The following is a 12,373-nucleotide window of genomic DNA, read 5'->3' on the forward strand; positions in this document are numbered from 1 at the left end:
CTTGTGGAGTTGTGAAGTAAAGAACAGCTGTTTTATGTTTGCAAGCGCAACATCTTTATTCTCCATTCTGATAGCTCTATGAAATCAATAGGGGTCTTCATCATAAGTAATAAAATCTTGATAAAGTGATAAATTTATCACTTTGATAAAGGAACTGTCAAACTTTGTATGGGAATCTATTAACCCAGAGTTTATCACTTTATCAAACGATCAATCTTTACAGGTTGCTACGTAGTCGCTTCTGCTACAAGCATATAAATGCAAATAAATACAATGTTTAAGGTAAAAATGAAACGTAACTAGACAATAAATAAATAATAAAAAGTTTTATGCAATTATTTACAAAGGTAAATTGATAAATTTAAGCAATTTATCCCTTTATCTCTTTAGATGAAGATTTTAATATTTAAAATATCGCTGAACCTGATATCGATGTATCGTCATATTAGCTCTGATAGAAATTTTTAAACATCGATTGGTAAAATCGAATTTTGAACCGGTATTATCGATGCTCTTAACAATCGATGCATTGTTTGCATACCTTTGCCCGAATCGGTTAGGAATTAGCTACAAAACAGACGACCGAAAATAATGTAGCTTGGCAGCAGAAAATGGCAAACAATTTAAGTTTAGGTAAATAAATTGAGTTAATTTAATACGCCTAAATGTTTAAAAGGGTGCTGCAATATAAATGGAATAAATTCGTTCTTCTTACTACACGAAAATAACTTAAATTGCAACAGCAAATTGTTTGCGTGGGCGCATCACCGTGTAATGGCTGCTGGGAATATTTTTTCGGCAGTAAACCAATCCAAAATTTTGCAATCAAAAACCGAAAACGGTTAAATGTGTTTTAAATTAATTGCTAATTGTGGTGCACTTAGTCTTCTAAGTATTTGGACGCCCCAAAGACGGTAGCGTCTGCCAGATACTCGTGCAGTGTTTGTTGTTATTTTTGTTGGTATGTGTGTGCGCGATATGTTAAAGCTGGAGTTTGGGTGAATCAGCACCGAGCTGGTTGGAGAATGAGCGTGTGTTGTGTGATGCCAATAGCGTGTGTGTTGTGTGATGCCAATAATGCTGTTTATGACTTAAAAGTTGTTGTTGTTGTGGCTGTAGCAGAAGTTGGTGCAACGACTGGCGCCAGTTAACCGATTCAGGGTCAGGGTTATTTCTAGCGTGTGCAACAAAAATAAATTGCTGCTTACTTTCATGCACATGTACTAAAAGAGAGCGCGCAGTTAGTTGTTTTTGGCAGGTGTCCCATTAATGATTTTATAACACATGCTTCACTTTTCGCTTTTGTCACCTTTTCAGATACCGCAAGCATTCCTAGGGCAACCGGTTCACCGCCCACAACTTCAGCCAACACCACCAATGCCAGTACCATCCATCGATTAAATGTACAACAGCAGAAAGATCCGACTACAGAGGGAACGCGTGCTTCCCGCTATAGCACATCATGTGCCGGTTGCTTGAACACTTTGCACCTAAGTCGCGAAGAATTCGTCATTGCATTGGGTCAAGAATGGCATAGCGATTGCTTTCGCTGCTCCGTTTGCGATGCACACCTGCACAATTGGTATTTCGAAAAGGATGGACTGCTCTTCTGCCGGGAAGATTACTACCAACGCTTTGGTGAATGTTGCCAACAATGCAGTGCTATCATAACTGGTCCTGTCATGGTAGCTGGCGATCATAAATTTCATCCCGAATGTTTTTGCTGTAGCGCCTGTGCTGTGTTCATTGGCGAAGGTGAAGCATACGCATTGGTCGAGCGTTCAAAACTATACTGTGGCAATTGTTATAAGCAGCAAGAGACACATGCGATAGCGGCTGATTTGGAGGCATTAAGCGCTGGTGTTGGTAGAGGGGGCGCAGGCAGCAGCGGTAGTGGCATAAATGCACCTGGCGGCAACGCTAAACCCATACATTCCATACGTCTAGTGGAGATACCCAAGGATGCGACACCGGGTCTGCGATTGTCGGTGGATAATGTGAGCGTGCAACGACACTACATTGATAGTGTAGGCGGCGGCGGGGGCAGTGGTAGCGGGAGCGGTGGTGGATTTCGTGTCAATTCGCCGACACTTGGCAAGCGAATAGACGGCCCACTCGAAGTTTGCCCGGCCGTGCGCATTTCTGAGTGAGTATTGCTAGGTTTGGGCTAAAATGCTAACTCTAAGCTGCTTACTACTTACATTGTTTAAAAAGCTGCTACTTATATCAAAAATAAAACCTTTTGCGGTCTTATTTCCAGCGCGACCGCTAACTCAACGTATTTAAAATGGTGAATTTTCACAATAAAAAGCATGTTGAATCTTTTTGCAATCGATTTAAGCGTCCAGTTCAAGGCGGTGCAACACATTTACTCGAAATAGCCATACATAAGCATTACAAACAAATTTTTGCTATGTCTCTCACGTCGCTTCAGTTACTGTTTAACTCGCAAATTACCTGTAAAAAATATGTATATACAATACACCATCACTTGCGTTCGACTGTCAACCCATTTAAACCAAGTGACAAACGTCTCGCTTATTTATTTACTATTTACATTGAAAATAATTCGCATACCTCCACGCTTATCAGCGCTTTGCTTTGCTTTTCTTGTTTATTTATTTATTTTTCTGTTTCATCTCCGCTCACTCCGCACACCATAACTGGGCTTGTATCTGCTTGCACCACTTCGGTGCAATATCAAGCGCGTAAGACTAAAGCTTCTAGTATTCAGTTGTGTAGACGACTTATCAACTTGCGGCAGTTTCGGTTAGATTGGCCAATAAGCAACTTACGTTGACTTTTTACTTTTAATATTCATGTCGCAATCGCAAAAAAATATTGTATTAGTCATACAATGTCGCGGGAGCGTGCTTGTATGCGTTGATAAGACTCCTAACTGGCGAACAGCGAGCAATTGTTCGCTTAACTGGTCAGTGCGTTGTGATAGTGGTCATCTGTGCACAAATAACTAGTAGATTTTTTTAACTAGAGTGAGTAGTAAGCAGCTAAAGTCAACCGCCGAAAAATAAGTAAAGACTTGAAATTTGCTTTGAATAAAGATTTGTTTTTTGTTAATTAGACTTTATTTAGTTTATTGGATAACAGTGTGTATTGTTGGAGAGTGTGCCAATTAATAAGCTAATGGTTATAAATTCATAGGGCCTCATGCATAAAAAGTGAGCTTAAACTCAGACTCAGTTTTCGCACTGATGAAGTGAGCTCAAGTTTAAGAATTTGGAGATGAACTTTTTTTAAATTTATTTTACGAACAAGTAGAAATTTTTATGCACGAATAAAGGTATTTGGAAAAATTTTCCAAATTTCCAAGATTTTTTGGGGAAATTTCCAAAGAACGTGTTCAATCGTTTTAAACGGAGCAAGTAAATGAAGAAATGGATATTTTACAGTTTTTGGAAAATTTCCCATGCGTGATATTTTTCTAAAGTAGAGTATAAAATATTGGTTAATGACTGCTTTTATTGAAAAATTCAATAATTCCCCTAAATTCAATGTGAACATCGCCCAAATATTTCATTTTGTGATGCTGTCTAGCTTTAACTAAGGAATTGAAGTAAGTTACTGCCAGTCCCTTTAACCTAAGTGATGCCAAAAATCGTATATAATGTATGTGCTGACTCCTCCAATACGCATTGTAATCAATTATAAAATATCTCCAATTAATATAAATTATTAACTGTGTATATTTACCGTCATTTACTAATTCATTACTTTACATTTTTCTCTCTTCTTGTACACCAAACACACCCGCCTCTTCACTGTCGCTTGTATGAATTTGTTATTGTTATCGCAAAATAACGCTTGTCGCACATCAACAACCCATTGCAAATTAACAATTCAATAACAAATATCTACCAAATATTTGTAAACGTAAATATCTATTTTTATAACAACCACCAATTACACCACCACCAACAAATGCAGATTCATTTGTAGAATATATGGTCGTGTTGGGAAATATGTTTTCTCCTTTATAACATCGGTTATCGATCAGTGTTGTGGTAGCGATTATAGGTAAATTTAAATGCTTTTTACTAATTTAAAATTTCTTTTTGATTTTAATACCTATGTAGATATCAGCGTAACATGGATTTCGTTAGAACGGTAATTAAGCGTAAAAGATCCAGTTATCTCTTGCAAATGATATTAAAGAATGAAAAACGATTTTTAAACGTTTTTATAAAAATTTGCCGATAGAGAAAACTTTAGCGAAATTTTTTAAAAGTTGTAATATTTAACATTATCAGTTATGAGCTCGTTTTGGTTACTTTATCACCTTAGCTTAACTTTTTATAAAAGTTTTCCTTAAGTGATTTTTTTTGGTATACATATTTTCAAATAAGTGCTAATTTTAGGGTTAAGCCATTTAGACTCATTTCGCTTCCTTTACTACTTTAGTTTTAAACTTCTTGCAATTCTGGCGCAATTAAATTTTAGAAATGTATCCTCTTTCCCAAATCCATGTATCACGCTTGATATTCAATAAAAATCGGATCACTTTTACTGGAAAAAGAGTAATATTTTCCTCTTCCATCCTCCACTCGCCACAGAATTGATGTCAACTTGGCCAACCTACACATTGGCGATCGTATACTCGAGGTTAACGGCACGCCCGTGAACGATTCCTCCATCGAACACATCGACAAATTGATACGAAGCACCGAGAAAATTTTACAGCTCACCGTCGAACACGATCCTGTGCAAGTGTGCCGCAGCTGTAGTCAAGCTGACATACTCCATCGACCCACATCGTACAGTGACCTCCCGCCGTTAGCCACATCCGCGTCAAGCATTGAAGTATACGGCCGTCGCAGCGTCACAGACTCGCTCACCGGCAGCACTAGCACCAGTACTATCGCGCCACAGAGCAACAGCAGCGATTGCGGCAGCGGTGGCAGCTCACCCACACGTCTCACCAAGCAGGACAAGGAACGTATCTACAAGCGCAAGGATGAGGGCTATATAAGCGGCACAAAGACACGCCAGCTGCGCAAGTGCAAGAATCTGAATATGATTGCTGCCGAACAGGCGCTATTGACGCATACCGGTTCCACACATTCCGTTGGACCAATCGGCAGCGGTGTAGCCGGGTGCTGCGCTGTTGCAATTGGCAGTAGTGCCATCAAAGCAGCAGACTCCACACAGCTGGGCATGCGTTTACGCGATAAGGAGCGCTGCTCAAGTATGTCGAAGCTGTTGGATGAGCAGCATGCGCCCTCAGCCCAAATTTACGACTTGTCGCGCACGAAGTCGTTTCGCGTGGAGCCCAAGCCGCAGCGCATCTTCCGCGCATCTGATCTGGTGTTGGGCGAATTGCTCGGCAAGGGGTTCTTCGGGCAAGTGTACAAGGTGACGCATCGCCTTACCAAGGAGGTGATGGTGCTCAAGGAGCTCTATCGCGTCGACGAAGAGGCGCAGCGTAATTTTCTCAAAGAGGTTGCGGTGCTGCGTTCGTTGCATCACAAGAATGTGCTGCGCTTCATTGGCGTGCTCTACAAGGATAAGAAACTGCATTTGGTCACCGAGTACATTGCTGGAGGTTCACTCAAGGAGCTCATACACGACTCTGGGTTGCCGCTAACGTGGCCACAGCGCATCTCATTCGCAAAGGACATTGCTTGCGGCATGAGCTATTTGCACCGCATGAATATTATACATCGCGACTTGAATTCTTTAAATTGCCTTGTGCGGGAAGATAAGTCGGTGATAGTGGCGGACTTTGGGCTGGCGCGTATCATCACAGCGCCCTTCTACAGCGCGGGTGGCGGCAGCGGCGCGACTGTAGGCGCTGGTGGAAGCATGCTAGCGGCGAATAGCGGCAGTGAACGTTGGTCTGGCGGCGCATGTCTGAGTCCGAACGGCACTCTGGGGCGCAGCAAGAGCAGGCAGCGCAGACAGCGCTACACAGTGGTGGGTAACCCATATTGGATGGCGCCGGAAATGATGAAGGGACTCAAGTACGATGAGAAAGTGGACGTGTTCTCGTTCGGCATCGTGCTGTGTGAGGTGAGTGTTTGTGAATTAAAATAAAAACAGCTGAAAATATATTTTTTTCTATTGACAGATAATTGGAAGGGTGCAAGCCGACCCGGATTTCCTGCCACGTACCTCCGATTTCGGTTTGAATCAGAAAGTGTTTCGCGAAAAATTTTGCCAACAGTGCCCTGATGTGTTTTATAAAATCGCCTTTCTTTGCTGTGATCTCAATCCTGATAAAAGGTGAGTGAGAATATATGATTGCTTAGAAAAAGATATTCTATTTTTTTCTTTCTCCTCCAGACCGTCCTTCGAAACACTTGAAATCTGGCTGGAAAGCCTAATGGCCTCCATCGCCGTCAACCAGTCGCTGCCCGCCGAACTGCTCTATGACATCGAAAACTACCAGGGTACCATAAGCGTTAGCAGCACGCCGGACGGCATGCTCACGCCTAAGTCGAATCGTAGCCGCGATGATCTGGACGATTTGGAAAAGCAACGAAAGCAAACACCACCGAAGCCCGCACCCGAAACACCCGCAGTTGCTGTTATCCAGCCACCGAGTGCAAGCGAGCAAATTATCAAAGAGGACAGCGATTTCAACGACTCCCCGCGAATGGAAGGCAAGGAGAATACTGTCATACTGCGCAGCGATATGCCGAAATCGCCGCACTTGGGCAAAGATTTTTCGCCCACTGGTGAGCGCATACGTGACAGCATGCGTGCGCGTCGTCGTCAGCGACTCATGCAAGCCGCGCAACAACGCGGTCTGACGCCGGAAAACAAAAGCACCGATCGCGTATTGGAGGCGGTGAAGCAAACGTTGCAGAACGGCGCGCGCGCTGGGACGCCGCTGAGCAGCTGCAATGGCAGTGGTGCTGTAGCGAAGAAAAGTCGGCCATATGGCGAGAAAGGCTTTCTGCTGGACATTAATCGCGATGGGGACCTGCGGCTGAATAACGTCAAAGACTTAAATTATTGCTCAGATTTCGACTCCAGCTGTGACACGAGTCTCAACTATCACGAAGTTAATGCCAACGAAGGTATGAAGGCGACGGATTGCGAAATGCCTGCCACTCCCACAATGAATCGGCCGGCAGTGTTGCGTGAAGAGCGCGTTGAGGAAGAGGTTGAAAAAATGCAAGAAACACAAGCTGCTAAACAGGTGTTGCTAACTGATAAGCAGGTGGCGGCCGATGCAATCGATGCGTCGCAGGCGTCCGATCAAATAATCACTGTGGAGGTATCCGCGCCCGCGACCGTTGGCGCTGCCACACCCAGTGAAGAAGTCGACGCCGCAACGCTGAGCACCATGCAGCAGATACAGAAAAAGATCGCCGCGAAGTCCTACAGAACTGCGCTCGATGATATACGCACCAAACTGAATTTGTGCCGCAATAAGTTCGAAACCATCGATGCGGCGAATCGACGCAATTTCAGCAATTCGCAAAATGCAATGAAAACCTTCTTCAAACCGCGCGCCTCACGTTCTGTTGTTACGAGTCCCACAGAGCCTACAAGTGCGAATGAAAGTGTATACAAAACGCCACCTGAGGCCTTAAAAATGTTCCAGCGTCTTGAAGCGGCTAGTAATGCGGGCGCGCCTAGCGCTGGTGGCACGCCACTTAGTGAGCATGTGCGCCTGCCGGGACAGAGTGTCAGCGCTATTACCAGCGGCAGCAGCAACACCTATCGCATAAATCAAACTCCGATTTTCGGCCGCAAGCAACCGCCCAAACCAGTTGAGTTATACACACCGCATTCTGAATCGCTGGAGAATCTACACAGCAGCCTGCCGCCCATTAGCGCGTCCACACAAGTGACGGCGCGCAAGGAGAAGAGCAGCACGAGCGGTAGCGGTAAGCGTGCAAAATCGCCGAAGCGTCCTATAAGCACATTCCGCAGTTATCTAAATGAGGCGGCAGCAGAGGCGGAGGAGGAAGGGAATTCGCCGACGAGGCGGGACGCGCCATTGCTCGGGTCAGCTACAGCGCCACCGGCAGGGTTGGAGACGACACCGAAAAAGAATCGCCGCCTCAATAGCGGCAAAGATAGTACAAATGAACAGCGTTGGCTGTCACAGGCGCCAGGAAAATCGACAACGACGACGGTGGGGGCGAGCAAAAGTCCTGCAGCGCGCATTTTTGGATTGCGCAGTTCAGCGAAGTCATCAACGGCAACGGCGGTGACGCGGGAAATGACGACAACGACGCAGGCGACACAAAGGCGAACACTTTCGCCGACTAAGGCCAGCGATGCGCGTCGACTGGTGAGCAAGCATGAAGTGCAAAACACAGGTGAGGGAATGCTGAAGATTAGATATTTTTTTTTTGTTTCATGCACTGCGTCTGACTTCTTTGTAGGCAGTTCTGACACTTCTCAAGCAAAATAAGCTTTCTAACTCATAATTGCCAAAATAGTTTTTTTTCGAAAACCTTTTGCTCCACAAAAATATTTATTTTTGTAGTTATAAGAAAATTTGTATTTATGTATACATTTGACCGCATTTCCGTCGTTTTCGTTGTAAAAAACAATTTGTTTAACAAGCACTTATGTTCACAAAAATGTTTTACATATTCGAAAAAATTTGGTTCCAAAAAATTTTTATTTTTATAATTTTTAATTCTTATCCATGTTTACGGAAGTATTTCGGAACCTCTGAGTGATTAAAAAGCAATTTGTTCTCAAAAAATTTTTTACTTTAACAACTTTTTGTCCACAAAAATTTTTATTTTTTGAGTTATTGTAAAGAAAATTCGTATTTATGCGTTTGAAAGTATGTCCCACTTTTTCGTGTTTAAAAGCATTATGTATGCATACCTTTTTCTGAAATTTTTTTTGTAGCTTGTGTAAAGAAAATTTCTATTTATTCATATTCATGTTTTTGAAGGCAACTTGAAAAACTTCTTTCAGAAATTTTTGGGTTTTATTAGATTTGTTCTTAAACAACTCAATTATATGTTTTTGACCTTTTACGCTTTTAAAAAGCATTCATTCTATTTGCACAAATTATTTTTGTTCGAAATACTTTTGTTCCAGAAAAATTTTTGTTTCTGCAATTATTGCTAAGAAAATTTCTTTTTTTATATTTTTTTAGTGCGTTTTCGAGCATTCATGTTTCTAAGTTTTTTTTTTAACGAAACATTTACTTGCAGAAAAAATTAGTTTTTAGAATTAATGAAAAAAGAATTCGTATTTATTTTTTCGAGATAATTTCCACATTATTTGTGCTTAACAAGCATTTGTGTTCATAATTTTTTTTCGAAAGTTTTTTACTAAAAAAATTAAGTTTTTGGAGTCATTGGAAGAAAATCGCTATTTACATATCGACTGCTGAGTGGAAGATCGACCTTTTTTGGCAGCCATTTCGAAAACGCCCTATCTCAAAAACCTTTTCAAAAACGCCCTATTTCAGAATTTGGTTGAAGAACGCCCTATCAGCACATTTTCAATACATTTTAAAGTGAGATATGGCGTGTTTGAACCGAATCCTGAGATAGGGAGTTCTCAAACAAATTGTGAGCTGGGAAGATTTTCAATAAAATTTTGAAATATAGCGTTCTTGAAAGAGTATCGTTATATCGATAGTCGTCTGCAATAACGACACAATTTAAAATTAAAAAAAAACGCTTACTACCTTTAAGTGGCTGTTTTCCCTAATCCGTGCCTACTCTATTTCCATCCCTTACTAAAGTAAGCAGTAAGGATTGCTAAAGTATGTACGAAAGATTAGACACGGATTCGACAGGGATTAGAGACATGAGCCATTTAACAGTAGTAACCGTTTTTGTTTTTGAGTTTGGAATTGTGTCGTTATTGCACAGGACCAGGACCATCGATATCTTAAATTCAGAAGTTTTCAATGCTTATTATAATTCTTTTTCCCAAATTTTTACAGCACAAACAACACAACAGCAACGCCTGCGTCAAAGTCATGCCAATAACAGTAATTATGCAACAGCCACACCTGCCCCGGCACTGTCAAGCGCCAAAAGTACAACTAGGCTCGCCATACTCAGTCCAGAAAAAGTACATCGCCTTAATGCAAAACTCACCGACCAAAAGTCTAAGAAAGTCAGTGATACCAAAGCTACAGCGGTGAGCAGCACAGCAAACAACAGCGCTGACCAAGCGCTACAACTCGAACGACGTAAGCGTAAGCAATTATCCACGCGGTATTAAAATGAAAGTTTTTAATAAAAACAAATAGAGACTAACCACGACACAAGTGTCAAGCGAAAGCAATTAGTAAGCTATAAAGCGAGTTAGAATTAAAACGAAGGCAAGAAACGAAGTGCGTGCAAAAAAAGACACAAAGAAGAAAACTGATGGAAGGCGAAAAGTGTAGAAAAATATATATTTTTCGAAATTATTGCTCACCGAAAATGAAAGTGTAGAATCGAATAATACGCGAGCGCAAATTGAATTCTTTATATTTGTAGAGCGTTGCGTGAATTAGGTTTAAAGCGAAGCATAAAAAGACAAGAGATTTATGAATATATATGTAGTTATCGCAGCTAAAATAAAAATTATCTGGTTAAGGAAGTGTGCAGAGGCGATGTTCGATATTTCGATACGACAGCAATACTAACACATAACTACATAGTAGGCCTATGTAAGCATTGAAAATTATTTTATTAACATAATTAAGCACAAAGTAAGATATATACATACATATGTATATCTAAAAAAAATTGAAAATATTTAACAATTAATTGTTAGCGGGAATAAAGTGCCTAAAAATATGTATTATGTAATATTATTAAAACTGCTTTTTACTTAACCGATATTACTAAAAAATCAAGCGTTATAACGACAGAAAGTGGGCATGGCAGCAAGTACTAAACCAAGCAGGCACTAGGCGCAATTATTTCTCAACTTCACGCTTCAAAATTGCTCTGAAAACGCTTGGAAAACAAAAATTACCGTTTAAAATACACATATTTACTACCTCACAAAATAATACTTAATATTGGACTACTATATAAAACATTGTACTAAAATCGCTGCCACTAAATGTTCGTTCACTATTTTCATTTGCCAGCGACTTTGCTATGCGCTTTTCAGTCAGAACAAAATATATAACAAAACATTGCCGACATGGTAAACATTTAATTTTCCTTAATGTACCGCCAAACCACCTACACTATTAGTGCCATTCAAGAAAAAACAAAAAAAAAGAAATTTAGCGCAAAAATAATTCTAAATACAATTTGGAAGCGCACATACTGAAGTCTATTAAAAAATCTATTACAACTTATAATTATGAATAATCTGATTAATAAATGCTTACAATTATTATGTATGCATATTTAAAAATATAGATATATGTATAAAGTTTTTGAAATAAAACTTTTCGAAATTGCTCAAAAAAATTAAAAAATCTGGAAACTTAAAAACATAGTCCACTACCAGTAAAAAGCACCAAATTTGATCTTCGAACTTCTATTGTCGAATTTTCGAAATTCAAAAAATTATATAAAAATTGCTCACTGACATCATCAAACGAAAAAATTTGATGTTCGAATTTTCGAAGTCAAATGTTCGAAAGTTCTAAATTGAAGAACTTCATTTCCCTTGCCATAATTGAGTTAAATTATTCATGAATTAAATTAAATTGTATCATTGTATTGATTTATATTCATTTCTCCTGCAAAATGAATGAAGATAAATTTTATCATTGTATTGAGTTACTAAACTCCACGCGATTTGATTCTAGTTTTACAACCCTGTAATATTTTATCAATGCTTAAACCATGTTGAACTTACTAACATATTTCTATTTTAGCAACTTTACTCCCCGTAAGTCTCAGGAGTCATTTCTGTAAGAACTTCTTTAACATAACTTTACATTACTTCGAAATATTTTTTTGCCAATACTACTTATTTACAACTATTTTACTACTTATTTACATATCATTAACCTAGTTTAAGGACAATTAAGTTTGTTAAACAAAATAAATTATAATAAAGATATTAACAGTATTTAACTTAGTTGTAGGCAAATATTTTACAAAATGTTAACATTACTTATTTTAATACACACTAATATTATTTTAGTAATATAATTTTTATGCCGTACGAAATATTTTTTACATTCCAAATTTTATAATAAAAAAATTTTGCAAAACAAAAAAATTTAAATTTTCCAAAAGAAGCATTGAGTGTCAGAACATATTTTAGCAAAATAAAAATAAAACACATTTTCGAATAACTAAACTAAAGAAAAAAAAAATAAAATTTATTTTCTATTTTTTTAACAATCGAATAGCCAACGAAGAAAAACATTCCAGATTTCATATAAAAAATATGTAGTTTAAAAAATAATTTAAAACAATTTTCAGTTGTTCGTTCAACATGACTAATTTAAATATTT

At 39.4% G+C, this 12,373-nt stretch overlaps 1 protein-coding gene across 1 annotated transcript; it reads left to right on the plus strand.

Annotated features, from left to right (window-relative positions):
• The first annotated feature begins 542 nt into the window (after positions 1 to 542).
• On the plus strand, positions 543 to 10,684 carry LOC118750910 (LIM domain kinase 1-like). Its single transcript, XM_036485652.1, has 7 exons — positions 543 to 633; positions 1,318 to 2,146; positions 3,946 to 4,035; positions 4,572 to 6,027; positions 6,086 to 6,240; positions 6,301 to 8,294; positions 9,896 to 10,684. Exons 1-7 carry the CDS (start codon positions 612 to 614, stop codon positions 10,177 to 10,179), a joined length of 4,830 nt encoding a protein of 1,609 aa, XP_036341545.1. The 5' UTR covers positions 543 to 611; the 3' UTR covers positions 10,180 to 10,684.
• The last annotated feature ends 1,689 nt before the right edge of the window (positions 10,685 to 12,373 follow it).

The sequence above is a fragment of the Rhagoletis pomonella genome, unplaced genomic scaffold (genome assembly GCF_013731165.1).
Source record: "Rhagoletis pomonella isolate Grant_MI unplaced genomic scaffold, Rhpom_1.0 Rhpom_scaffold_00448, whole genome shotgun sequence".
Taxonomy (NCBI): Eukaryota; Metazoa; Arthropoda; class Insecta; order Diptera; family Tephritidae; genus Rhagoletis; species Rhagoletis pomonella.